Source organism: Drosophila innubila (assembly GCF_004354385.1).
Source record: "Drosophila innubila isolate TH190305 chromosome 3R unlocalized genomic scaffold, UK_Dinn_1.0 2_E_3R, whole genome shotgun sequence".
NCBI lineage: Eukaryota > Metazoa > Arthropoda > Insecta > Diptera > Drosophilidae > Drosophila > Drosophila innubila.
Window position 1 is genome coordinate 30813264 of NW_022995380.1, and position 15081 is coordinate 30828344.

At 32.8% G+C, this 15081-nt stretch overlaps 1 protein-coding gene across 1 annotated transcript; it reads left to right on the plus strand.

The window, feature by feature from the left end:
• Window positions 1-1760: 1760 nt before the first annotated feature.
• Window positions 1761-2350, plus strand: LOC117789537. The gene is given in 4 exon segments (XM_034628568.1): window positions 1761-2059; window positions 2061-2146; window positions 2149-2206; window positions 2251-2350. Coding segments are annotated over 4 exon segments (543 nt in total).
• The last annotated feature ends 12731 nt before the right edge of the window (window positions 2351-15081 follow it).

Here is a 15081-nt window from a genome sequence, read left to right on the forward strand (position 1 = left end):
AATCTTTCAGTTTGTATTTTCACTTTGGTGGCATAAATTGACACTGGCGTACAAAGTTGCCGTCGCAGTCAGCGTCGCAGTCGCCGTCGCCGTCGCAGCCACATTTGAAAACCACGCTTGAAAGCATGACTATCTGTCCGTCCGTCTGTCCGTCCGTCTGTCCGTCCGTCTGTCCGTCTGTCTGCAGCTCAGCTCGCTGACAGTAAAAACTCATTTACGCAAAATTAAATTAAAAGTTAATTAACGCTGTCAATGTGCAAAGCACTACAGTCAAGCAAGACGGCCAGCATTTCAGCCAGCATTTCAGCCAGTCTGGCAAACAGTTAACAACTATCCAAACAGTTACCTGCAACTTTGCCGGCCAAGTTGAAAAATCACCGCAAGTCAAGTTAAGCATATGCCCAATGAAATTGATGAGAACGAGTTTTAAATGCCGGCTTGACAATTTAAGTTGCTGCTTGGCCAGTTGCTTGACTTGGCTGTTAATGCGGCATGGCCAGAAGTTATGCGTAATGCACACACTGCGTATTCTTAATGTGACATGACTGACTCTCTGCCTCGCTCTCTGCCTCTCCCTCTCTCTCTCTCTCTCTCTCTCTCGTAAGTCGTTTGTCTCGTAAGCTGAAAAGTGCACAAATTTAATTTTAAATACAATACAATATTATTTTAAAATCAAATTGTAATTATTTAATTATTATCAAATTGTAGGAAATTCTTGTTTGATGACATAAGAAGTTAAAATTTAAATTAGATCCGAGATACAGGAGCTAAAGGGGGACCCTTAGCATTGAAATCAGATCTGAAATGAAGCCAAAAAAATATATATTTTTTTTTAACAAAATTCATTAAATGTAAAGTTGTTAACACCTTTGATTTTGTAACCTAACAAGTCAACATTTTTGTCCAAATTGGCAAGATTTTGGAGTACATATGCTGCCAGACATATAATTATGTATGCATGTATTTTATCGAGATAAGCCAAACTGTAATTTGAGCTTATTTTTGAGAAAATTGTTTGAAAAATGTACCGAATCTTTAATTCGTTTTATTTCTTGCAAATATTTATTTTATCTGAGCTAATAAATGTCTTAAATTGTAGACGCCCCACAAATGCTAACACTTAAATCCAACTTTAATTGTTACAAAAAAATGATGAAAATGCTTAAATGAAAATTTTATTGCTTTCCGAATGGAAAACAAATCTTTGCCAAGTCGACAGTTAAGGTAAATTTGCTGTAGAATTTTCATTTGAAGTTGCATTTGTTTATTTGCATGTTTTGTAAGCAACAAAGATAGAAATTGTACAGCAAAAGATTTGTGTTATTTTTAACTCTTAGTGTTTGTTGTTGTTATTTCGAGCAAAGAGCTTGAATAACATAAATAAATGTAAAATCATTTGTGGTAACTATAATACAACAATCTTTATAAACAAGCATGTTTTTATATAATAAAAGATATGAAAAGTACGAAAAGTACTCATAAAAGCTTAAGGACTCTGGCAGCTTGTGGGCTGACAAGGGGCGGAAGGAAGAAGGGGAGTAGTGTCACTTAGTGACAGCTTTCATTGGGCCCAAGTGATGTTGTAATAAAAATAAATACTTGTGAATTGGCAATTCGAATTGCACTCGTAACGAAAATTAAAGATAACACAAATGTGCCGAGTCTGACAGTTGCAACACGGCACACGGCAAGTTGCAGTTGTTGTTGCAGTTGTTGCAGTTGCAGTTGCAGTTGTTGCTGTTGCAGTTGCTGTAAGTCGAATGCCGTGCCGACACATCAATGTCGTCTGCAATGAAATGCTATTTGAATTGAACAAGTGTCAGCCTCAAAAGGGGCAACAACGTACAGGCATTGAAGCCTTTAACCCTCTAGTTGCTGTTGTTGTTGCTGTTGTTGTTGTTGTTGTTGTTGTTGTTGCAGAGTATTTGCATGCTCTGCCAGTCAGTGCAGTCTACAACAATGCTCTCAAAACTCAAAATATTAACACTTTAACGCCAAGTTTTTTATCCGGCTGCCGGAAGCAGACACAACACAGCCGCACACACACACACAGTTACACAAATAAACCTTAGCGGTCGTTACGGCGCCAAAACGCCATGTTGGATTATTCAACTCGACGCCATTTCGCGTCACAATGCTCGCATTGCACTCGACAGCAGCAACAGCAACAGCAGCAACAACAACAACCACACTGGCGGCACATGCCGCCAAACGTTTGCAACACACACACACACATACACAGAGAGAGAGAGCTGCCAACATGGCGGATGAAGTTGCAATTCAAAGTCATAAACACGTGCAGCGTGGGCGCAAAGTCGCAGCTAAGCTGCAAAACAGTTGCTGCCACTGACAGCGGCAATGGCAACAACACTTCCTGCCCCCAAACACCGACACAGACAGGGAGAGAGGCAGAGAGGGAGAGAGAGAGAGAGAGGCATTCTGCTCTCCTTTTGTTTCCAAGCCATTTTGTTGCCGAACGCGTTCGTTTTTCATTTGCATGCAAAATTCAAACATCAGCATAAAAATGCAATTTTTATTGCTCAACATTTCTCAACGACCGCTGCAAATATTTTCGCGGGTTTTTATTATTACCATTCTGCTCTTCTTCTTGTTGTTGTTGTTGTAGTTGTTGTTGTAGTTGTTGTTCTGGCTTTTGTTCAGCACCCCGTTCTTATACACTGCCAAAGGGTAATATTGCCCTCAATAAAGATACATATGTATATACAATAAATATAAAATATATAATTAATATTGTTAGTTAAACTTATACCATAAAGCTGGAATGTGGAGTAAGATAGAATATATTATTTAAAAAATATATTTATTTAAGTAGTAATTTGTCACAAGAAACAAACGGAAATTGTTGAATATTTAACTTTCTGTAGCTTTGCGCCTTTAAATAGTCTAATTATGTTTTTGTTTTAGTCTAGGTTTTTTTTAAACTCTGCCGAAAAAAATGTTCTTTTATTTTTTACATAGTTTTTCAATTTTCCTTGATTTATATATAGTTATATTTTGCTATATTTAAATTTACATACAATTTTTCAAAGGAAAACAAACTTAAAATTATTACTATTATTATCTTGCTAAGGACTCTCTGGGACTCGATTCTAAACCAGTATAAATGCAATTTTTATGCTAACCCAAAAATTTTTACACAGTTAAAGTCTTATTAATGATTTTCTGAATCTTAATCTTAAGACTTTACATAAAAATAACATTATAAATAAAAAAAAATATTTTTAATAAATGTGAAGTTCCTCTAATTAATAAATATCTTAGAATTCTAATATTAATTAAATTGACAAAATTGAAGTCTTATTGATATGTTTCCGAATCTTAAAATAAATATACATTAATATACATATTTTTTATAAATGTAAAATTACTCAAATTAATAAATATATTTGTATTCTAATGTTAATTAAATTGATATTTTATTAAACTCAACTTTTTTTTTAATAAAGTAGTTTTGCTCTGGGAATATTTAATTTAAAATTATAAATCTTTAAATATCTATTTTAAAAATATTTTTTTTTAATTTTAAATTCATTTAATTCATTAATTTTAATTAAATAATTTTAATAAAATAACATTTTAAGTATAACTTTTTTTCGAACTAACATCTTGGAATAATCGAAATAGAATAAACTTTAAATATTTATTTTAAAAACTTTTCTTAAAAAATATTTAATTCCATTAACTTAATATCTAAGTTTTCTAATATTGTTTATTTTTTATCATTTCATTTTTTATTAATTTTAAGTTTTTAATGTTCTTAGTTGACTATAAATAAATAAATTAATTTACATTTATTTTAATTTAAGAAAAAACTTTTTTTGTCAAATAGAGTACAATATTTTTGCTGTTGGAATTATTTTTAAAAGGTATTTAATATTCGTGAGTATGAGGATAGCTATGTTTACTTGCTTTTTCGGGTATTGTTTATTTCAGCTGCTATTGTTGTTTGTTTGATTCGGCATGTTGTTGCTGTTGTTGCTGTTGCTGTTGTTGTTGTTGCTGTTGCTGCCTCATATTTATATTGTTGCCGCCTCTAGCTGTTGTTGCACCTCTATAGCCAGCTTCCCCCCTCGCTCTTCCCTGTTGCTGTTCCTTTATGAGCTGCACTTTATGAAAATGCAGTCAGAGTTGCCAAAGTTGCCAGAGTTGCCACTACCAATGCAATGGCAGCGAGCTTCGAGTACATTGCAAATATTTTATTATTGCAAAATTCAGCCAACTTATCCCGTGTGCATGTGAGTCTTGATGTGGCCCATGGCAAAGGGGGGAGGAAGGGGGAAAGGCGAGGCAGGAAGGATGCAAGCAAGCTAAAATAATATTTCGTTGCAATTGCGCTTGTTTTGCTTTCTTTATTTCTTTATTTTGTTTTTTATTTTTTGTTTTGTGTTTGTTTTTTTTTTGGGTGGTTTTGTTTGTCGGTTCGTTTAGTTGAAATTACGTTTTGTGTGCCACTGAATTTCATAGCAGGCACAGCAACAACAACTTGAGCCAAAAAACTTGCTTTCGGTTGTTATTATTCTTGCGTTTACTCCCGGCAAATTTGCCGTGTGCCGCCTAGAACGTCTCAATGTGTTTGTTGTTCTTCTTGTTGTTGTTGCTAGTGATGTTGCTGTTGTTGCTAGTGATGTTGCTGTTGCTAGTGCTGTGAACACTACCACAAGCAGCAATTGCAGCAGCTCCATTCGCTGTTCCGCTGCTTGGACTTGGATTTCTTGCTTTTTCTTAACCCAGTAAACAAAAGGATAAGAAGATTTATTAATTGGGGACAGTATACATCCATATGTCTGTCTGTTTAAACATGTAGATCTTACACAATAGCCATGCAATCAATTACTGAGCATACTTCTATGTTGTACATGAATATTCAGTTTATTTCAGAAATTTTTCAAGCAGTTGAAATTAAATTTAATAACTAGTTTATTTAAACTCTAAAGAAACAGTCTTGAAAATGGGCTAAGAAATAAGTGCAAGCTTAAGAACGTTTATAAAAAAGAAAATAATTGAGATAAAGCTATTATAATTATAGCTAATAATAGTTTAAGACAATATTTTTGCTTAAGCAGCAATCATTAATTACAATCAATAATAATTAATATTTTTATTATACATTAAATATTTCAAGTTCATCGTCGATTTGTAAATATTGCAAAAATAAAAAAGGTCATATAAAAAATATTTTAATTGCGATCAAAAATGTTTTAATCCAGCAATGCTTGACTCCTTCTTTTATATATATTTAAAATTAAATATGAAATATTTGTTTTTAAATATTTTTTTTTTTTTGATATTTGATTTGTTGATATTTTTCATTTATAGTAATTAAATTGAATTGCATTGGGCATCTAAAAGTCGAGCAGCTCCCTGTTTTATATATATTTAAAATTAAATATGAAATATTTGTTTTTAAATATTTTTTTTTAATCATTACTGAAAATTGATTTATTTCATTTATAGTAATTAAATTGAATTGCATTGGGCATCTAAAAGTCGAGCAGCTTGACTGTAGCTTTCATTTTCTTGTTTTTTTTCTGTGTTTTTTTTTCTGCTGCTGTTTTTCCAACATTTTAACTTCCGCTCAATTTACCTTTAGGCCAAGTAATTTAAAAGCTGACGTGTTTGTACAACTACAATTTCGACTCATGTTACAGTTGCTGTTGTTGTCGTTGCTGTTGCTGCTGTTGGTGTTGCTGTTGTTGTTGTTGTCGTTGCTGTTGTTGGCATTGCCTGTGTAGAGCACTTCCTGGTGTAGATTTTTGCTAGGTTTGCCGCTTGTTCTGCTGCTTGGCTTTTGGCTATTTCATTTCTTCTTTCTGTTTTCTTGTTTTTGTTTTTGTTTATGTTATGGCTGTTGTTCTTGTTGATTTTTTGTTGCTGGCATTTTGGCCAAATATTAAAAAGAAATTCGGCCTGAGCGTCTATTTGGTTTATTTGCACTTGGTGCTTTGGCTGCTACGCTCTAAAAGCCAAAACATTCAAAAGCTGTTAAAACTGTTTGCCTTGGCTAATAGTTGGCAAAGCAGCAAAGCTATCAAAAGGTAAATATTAATTAAAGTCGATAGTAAATGGCCAAAAAAACGTTGTGTTTTCTTTAGCTTCAGCTCATGCTCTCTGCCTTGCTCTTTCTCCCTCTCTCGCTCTGGCTGTCGCTCTGTCTCTGTTTGACATGTGAGCACGCAATTTCCTTGATTGGCAGCGAATTCCGCCATGTTGAATGATTGAAGCCAAGCGCTAAGCTGTCCAAGTCCTGCATATACACACATGCATACATATAAGTATATGCATAACATATCAAAAAGCGTAGCATACTTTTTGGGGCACTCCACAGAAACTTGATGCGTGGGAGTGTGGCAGTGTGTGTGGGAGTGTGTGTGGGAGTGTGTGTGGGAGTGTATATGTGTGTTGCTGTGTGTGTGTGTTCGTTTTGAACAGTTTACGCTATTGTTTGTGCTCAGTCTGGGTCAAGCAGCATCCAGGCAACCAGGCAAGTCAACGAGTCTGTTAGCCTGCCCACAGCAACAACAGCTACAACAACAACAACAACCACAACAACAACAACAACAACCACTACAACATCTGCCTGCCATGTGGTGTAGCTGAAGCTGCATTAAGTGAAGTATTGCTTCTGCTAGATTAATCCTGTTTTAATTAAATATACACGCTGCCAGCACAAAACCAACAAGATTGTTGGTTCTGGCAATCCCTAGCAAAAAAAATGCGGAAAAAATAAAAAAAAAAATAACAAGAGAAGAAAGTTTATCTTTAGCACACCAAATATTTGATACCCTTCACAAATGTGTTTATATAAAGAAACATTTAATAACAATTAAAGAAAAAAAAGTCTTGTGCAATAATTTTAAGATAACTTAGCAAATGTAAAAGATTATTATAAAATGTGTACCACAAATCTCTAAAGATTTTATTGTAATGTCTGAGATAAATCAACTGCTATTAATTTATAACAAATTTCCACAAAATAAACAACTATAAGTATAATTATTGCATTTAATAAATTTATTTAAAAATCATTTAATTGAAAGTTGTAGAATTTTTGGAAAATACGATCTGCAAGTTTCGTTTGCACTTAGAAAGAACGGCTTGATATAAGAAACTTGCTTTTTGAGATCGCTCAACAAAACTCACAGATTATATTATTAAATTTATTCTTTACATGCCACATTTAATTTTATTTTAATCAATAAATGAAAAGTACTTCTTGTGCAATTTTCAAAACAAGTTTAATCACTTTTTAAATTAATTTATTTTTATTAGAAATTCGATATAAATATAATTGAAATGCAAAATTTTAATTGAAAATCTTAGCTTTAGCAAAATACTTGTATATATTATTTTTTTTTATATATAATGTATTTGAATTAAGCTAAATAAAAAAAGAAAACATAGCTAAAATTGTAGTGGGTCCTTTAAGCTGTGAGCCACTGTATATACTCGTACTTTTTTTTAATGCGTTACACATTTAACGCTAGAATGAAAATACCCACTGCAAGGCTATAAAAAAATATAAAGAAGGCTACAAAATATTGCAGTTTCGGAACCCGCAACCCCTTCAGCCCCTTCAGCCCCCCGCAGACACCGCAACCCGCAGACATTCGACTTCTGACGTCATGCAAATGTGTGAGAGACTCTGAGACTTGGCTCCAGTTGCAGTTGCAGTCTCCAAATGACAAACTGACTTGTTTGCGTACGATTGAGGCAACAGTGGCAGCAGTGGCAACTCTGGCAGCTCTGAGGTAGCGATGGCAACTCACATGAATGCGCACATTCGACCTCGACTTTATTTATTTATATTTCCATGAGTTTTTCCACCGCTCGCAGTTGCTGGCATGTTTTTCTTCATTTTAACAAATGAGAAAAAGAAAATCTACATTTTCACATGCAGTCAGTGCCAAGGCACTCCCCCTACCCCTCCCATTTCTTTCACTTTTCCACCACCTCAATCTGTTTTGCATAAGCAAAAGCATCCAGTGCTTGTTTGCAATTTCTGTAGTAAATTAAAAACGCTGTGGTATCTTTCCAAAGTGCTCGACGAAATAAAGAAAAACTCAGGTTGCACTAACGTTTGTCATGCATGTTGCATGTGTTGCATGTGTTGCATTTGTTGCTGTTGTTGTTCTTAAGATGAAAGGAGGCAAAGCTAAAGCAGTTCTTAGTTGATGGCGCCGCTTTGCTTCTTAAGATCTGAGATCTGAGCTTAAGTGCGTCTTGACTTTTCAAGTTAATGAGCTAAAAGTTCCATGTCTTTAAGCGCCACCTAGTGGCAGATGGTGTCAGTAAAGTGCAGGTTTAAATTAAATTAAATTAAATTAAATTAAATTAAAATATTAAAATATTAGAGCTATCTTCAAGTTTGCTGATTTATGAAACCATTTTTGTTTAAATCTAATTATTTGAAGATTTTTATTAACAAAACTCTAAAGACTATCTAATATTTTCTTTTAACTGGAAATTATTACTTAGAATTTATATTAAAAATCTTATTTTAAATTTTTATTAAAATAATTAGTTTAAGAAACAATTCATAAATTTCAGTAATTAGATATATCTTATATTTTTTTTATATAACTTATATTTTGATAAATGCATTCCACTTTTTTTTAATAATGTTGTTACAAACTAAAAAAATAACCTTTACTTTCAATGTTTATAACAAAAATCATATATAATACTTATGTTATGATTTTAAATAAAAATATATTTTATATATATTTTATTGTGGCCAAGTTTCAAGATCGCACGTCAAGACGTTTGGCCTGTACAATGCTCAGTCAGTTAGACAAACAGCTTTATATATATAAATTATTACCTAAACATTTTTTTTATTTCATAAAATTTTTAATTCGTTCTTGTGATAAAAGTTGAAAATAAATTCATATCCTGTTTCCAGGATATTCTATCTACAAATAATATATCTAGTATATTTCCCTTTATCTCAATATTTTTTTTCAGATTTGATTACTGAAACTCATAAGATTTTTTCGCAATCTTTGGTTAATGGTTTTAATTGTAATTTAGGTACACTAATCTAATCTTAGCTTACAGCTGAACTTTGCAAGCGCATTATAGTAAAAGCAGCTTTGGAATTTAATTTACTTTCAAAGTGAAAAGAGTTTGCCGTTAACTTTACTTATTTACTGCAATTTAAAGGCGATTATACCAAGTGCAGTTAAGCGCTTGCATAAATATATGATTATAATTACCAGAATCCCTTAAATATTTTCAGGTAATCAACGTGATAAAATGCCAGCCCACTTTACAATCATATCAAATGAACTTGGATTGCATTTTGGGCAACCTTCATTTTATATTAAATGTGATGAAGTTTTAGTTGCAGCTTATCAGCACAAATCTTAAAAGTGTGCACTCTCTCAAGAGCATTACTTCGGCTACTTGAACTGAAAATATGCGTGTGCATACCCTGTAATCACTCAAAATGCGTATGATTGAGTCTTATAGCTTGGTGTCAGAGTATGAAACAACAAGAAAATAATCTGTGACTCAATTGAATAACTATAAAAGAAAAATAGAAAAACTACAAAATGAATGTTAGTGAAATTTAAATTCGATGTTTCAAGTCAATAAGGCAAGATTGATAGTTTTCTATTCTTTGAACAAGTTTTCCAGAATTGATTTAAAACAAAAAAGTATTTTTTCTAAGCTATTTAAATACGTTCTTGATTTTATGATACGCTAAAAAAAAAACAAAATAAAATAAATTATTAAAGCATTACAATTTTTTAATAGAATTTAAGTTTTTGTTATAATTTAATTATATTTTTTAATTTTATGATTAAGTCGAAACCGTATTTTTAAAGTAATTAAAAAGCATACAATGTATGCAAATATATTTTTTCAAATCAAATTCCTTTTTAAGAAAATGTTTAGTAATTTTAGAGTTTTTTATTCTGTTTAAAAACAATTTTTTATTTAGAGACTGACTGCAGGGTACTTGGTATTCGAGCAGCCTCGACTGCTACTACTACTACTTGTTTTCAGATGACTTGTTTTCATTTTGTTATTTTGCTGCAGCTTCGACATTGACTTCCGCTTCCTCAACAACGCTCCACTTCACTCCCTGATCAGCTCATCTGTTGTGTCATGCAATTTTACATTGCGTATACTTAATAACAAACACACATGTATATACGTGTATGTTCCAGAGTGCGAGTATGTGTGTGTGTGTGTGTGTGTGTGTGAGAGAGTAAGCTTTTATTTGAGTAGCATCTCTGTCGCGTACTCGTACTTAAGTGTGTGTAAACACACACACACACACACACACACACACTCGCATTGCCGCAAGTGTCCATTAAATTTCGCCATTAATTTTCGTTTGTGCCGCTTAACGAGGCGACCTTCATATTTCGCATGTTTGGTAGTTGCTGGTGACATTTTCGGTTTTCTTATTGGCATTTTCTTTTTGCCAGCCTTAAATTCAATTCAGAAATCGTATTCAATTATGCAATTGTGAGCTTAAGTCTGAACAAAGTTGTCAGCTGCGTGTATTTTATTTTTAGCTTAAATTTTCAATAGGCTTTTAAATCAAATGCAGTTTAATCTTCAACTGGAACTGTGAAATAAATATGCATATAGAAATTCTATTTATAAAACGAAAATTATAAACCTACACAGCTGAGTGGAAGAGAGAGAGAGAGAGAGAGAGAGAGCAATTGAATATGCATATTCATCGCTGTATTGCCAATTCCTATTATTTGTATGTGTATGTATTTTTGTGAGCCTTATTCTGTTTATGTTCTAGCCATATATAATACATATGCAAGCTCTTTTTATAAATCTCATTTATTAGTTCAATTTGGCATTCGTACAATCGATGCACTCAGCTGCAATAAAAATCAAGCACATAAATCTACAAACTCAAATTTAACCAAAAAGCGTAAAAACTCACAACAATTTGAAATCACAAAAACTCCACACAAACAACTCTAAAGTTGCTACTGAAAGAAAGAGGTATTTCCACCATGGTCAATAGAATTGATCAATGTAAAGAATATATAGAATGGTCAATATAAAAATGAAGAGCTAGTTGTATTTTAATTTAATATACTTTAATGCTAAAATATTTATTCTTTTCTTATGTAAATATTTTAAAAAAGCTAAATTTAACTACTTTGAATTATGCAATTAAAATTCAGATTTTTTTCGTTCTTCTTTAAATTTAAATACATTTATTTTCATATACACTTGACAATTTTTTTTAACGCCAATGCAGTGAATTTTGTTATTATTATTACACATTGTATACGAAAAATTATTGCTATGCATTTTACATATTAAAAAAAGCTTATTTAATGGCAGCAAATTTTCTAGTATATTGCAAATATTTAAAAAAAAAAAAACAGTTAACAAATTACAAGTGACACTAGAAACATGAAAACATTGTTAGCTTCAATTTTTGTTCGATGGATTTATTTGTTCACTTGAATGCATTTGCTTAATAAATTATAAACGGGAAATATCAGTTGCAAATAACTAAAATATATTTCACAAACTAAAGCCACACTCGACTGTCACACTGTGCCATGTTGTGCCGTGCTGTACTGGAAAACTGTCCGAGTGAAAAATCGCTGTGAAAATTGCATGTGCTTTGCCATGTAATAACCAAAATTGATAACAATCAATATGTGCAGGTGTCATCGCGGAACTGTTGCAGACATGAGGCCCACCACACTGTACAGTGTACAGTGTACACCATGCAACATGCAACGCCTTGTTGTTGTTGTTGTTGATGTTGCGTTGTTGTTGCCGCTTAACCTGTCATTGTCAGTTTTCTTCTTCTTGCACACTGATTGCCTCACACACACACACACACACACACACACACCAGCAACACAACACAACACACACACACACACTTGCATAGGTAGAAGCTTAGTTTATTTCAGAATGCACTTAAAATTTAATTTAAATGTAAATTTGTGCAACAAAATGTGTTGTGTCGAAAAAATGTTTATGTAAACAGTGTAAGTGAACAACAACAACAACAACAACAGCAGCAACAGCAACTGCAACTGCTGCAGTGGCAGCGACAATACCAATAGCAAAAAAATAAAAAAAAAAAACATGGGAAAGTTGACAGCCGAGTTAAATCAACTGTGAGAGACCCTGTACTTATTGTGTAGAAATGGAACTTATGGTCAATTTTTTTAAATAATTAAATTTTAATGCAGAATAAATAAGGAGACCCAATCATGATTAAAATGACATTCCTTTGACCTGGCAACTTTGCAAGTCAAAATTTTTATCCAATTTCACATGATTTTTTACAGAACTATGAAAGGTCTCAAAATCAAATTTAAAGTGCTGTTTGATACTAATTACGATACAAGGAGTTGATCAAAAGTGATAACTTGAGTTTTAAAATTTTAATTTTTCGAAAATCCAAAGGGGGGACCCTATGCTATAAAATCAAAAACAAGATTTAGAGGGGAAAATATTTTTTTTTTTTAATAAATTAAATTTGAATGCAGAATGAATTAAGAGACCGAATCATGATTAAAATGACATTCCGTTTGAAAATCGGCTAAGTTTTGATGAAGTTATGACAGTTTGAAGTAGGTTCGACTTCGGATCTGTAAACTTTACAAGTCAAAATTTTTGTCCGATTTCACATGATTTTTTACAAAAAAATGAAAGGTCCCAGAATCATATTCAAAGTGTTGTTTTATACTGATAGCGATACAAGGAGTTGATTAAAAGTGAAAACTTGAGTTTTAAAATTTAAAATTTTCGAAAATCCAAAGGGGGGACCCTATGCTATAAAATCGAAACCAAGATCTAGAGGGGAAAATATTTTTTTTTTAAATTAATTAAATTTGAATGCAGAACGAATTAAGAGCCCGAGTCATGATTAAAATGACATTCCGTTTGAAAATCGGCTGAGTTTTGATGAAGTTATGATGATTTTTTACAGAATTATGAAAGGTCCCAAAATCAAATTTAAAGTGCTGTTTTATACTAATCAAAGAATCAAATTTTTTTTTTAATTTATTGCTGTGCAAACATAATAGACCCTTTGTGTATTTCAAAGTACAGGGCTTTAAAAAACGCGAAATAGAACGCAAATGCAAATATTGGCAACATCGAGGCAAAGAAAGAAGAAGAAGCAGAAAAAAAGTGTGTAAGCTGCTTCCTGACTGCTGGCAAGCAAAAATAGGAGGAATTTATATGCAGATGTGCAAACATTTTGCACCCTATTCACATTGCAATGCAACCAAGAGCAACAGTCGTCGGTTAGACGGTGGCGGAGGGGAGGGTGGGGTAAGGGTAGTGTTAGGGAGGGGGGGGATGCAGCATGTATGTGCATTCATTTTCAGGTTTAGCCTGAGAACGCAAGGAGTGTGGTGAGGCAGGAAGGGGAAGGGAAGGATGTTGCAAGTGTAGCATGCGTGAAATTTAATAAAGCTCAAGTTGCCGAACGAGCACAAAGGCAGCAGGCAAAAGGAGATTGCGAATGCGGTAAAGAGCGACAGAGCGACAAAGCACAGTTGCATTTGATGTTTATTAAATTTCATTAAATTACGCAATTCTTGAGCAATAGTTGCACAGCGGCAGCAGCAGCCGCAGCAACAGAAAAGCCAGCAGCAAAAGCAGCGACAATTTCAAATGCAATTCAGAACAACTTAAAAAGCAAACCCGCCGCAATAAAAATGTCTGCTGCGGCGCCCTGTCATCCATTTCCGTTCTGTGTCTGTGTGTGTGTGAGTGTGTGTGTGTGTGTGTGTGTGTATAGTTGTAGTTGTACCCCTGCAGTGCTGTTTTCACATTGTTGCTTCACACTAATCTTCTGTCAATGCAGCACGAGGATGAAAGCGACAACAGCTTGCAAAGACCAACGACAACAAGTACGAGTGTATCAGTGTGTGTGAGTATAGCTTTTGTTGTTGTAATTGAGTCACCCACACACACACACACACACACACTCTCACACACAGCTGCACAACTTCAAAGACCAAAAAGTGCTAACCACAGCCACAAACGTTTCAGTTGGCCAGAATTGTAGAGCATTTCGGCATTTCGGTTGCGTGAGTGGGCCAAGAGATTTTGACCCTCCCTACACCAAAAAAAAAACATCCACTGCTGCACTGAGAAAAAAAGTAAAAAGTTTTAGTTTAAAAATATAAACAAAATTCAAGCAATAAAAAAAACTCATATTTTAATCATCGATTTCTAGTTAAGAAATTTGATAACTATTTTTGAAATTAATGCCACATTAAAAATATTTCTTAGAAAAAGTGGACTGCAAGTTTGAAAAAAATTAAAATGAAAATTTTGTTTTGTTTCTAAACGTTATTAGGTGTTATTTAGAAATATGCCTATATAAAATATTAAAATAATCACGAACTTTGACCTCGAATTTAACGCACTTGCAGGTCGAATTTTCCAAAACGCCGTCTGATACGCCAAAGAATTTGTCATATCTGTGTTGTGTTAAAATTTTAAGCTTGTAGCTTAAGCCGCTTGCACTGTACAATGCTCAGTCGATTGGACAAACAACCTTATATATATATATATATATACAAATATAATTTTCATTATGTATTATTTGTTGAAATAAATGTAGAAAACATCTGAATATTCAATTTATTACTGTTTTCAAGCATTGTTACCGTTTATTATTTTGAATTATTTTTTTGAATTATGTTTACATTTTGTTCCATTTTAACTTTTTTTTACCTAATTTATATTTTTTGTGTTTGAAATTTTTAAGAACATTTTCGGAATTCGTTTTAAAACTTTCTTTTTTAGCATATACCAAAACTTAAGTAAAAATTCAAGTGTTAAATTAAGGCTTAACTCACATTAATTACTTACTTTAAATACTCAGTATTTATGCCTCAAATATTTAATTCAAGTACAACATTCTTATATGAATACCGATGGTAAAATATATTTGCTGAGAACGAAATTAAAATCTTATTTGTGCTGGGTTTTAAAGTTAGCGAGTTACCAAAGTGTTGACATTAATTGGGTTTGATTTTTTGCAAATGTTTCGGTTTGTTTTTTGCTGTGTAGCAATTTGTGTTCTAG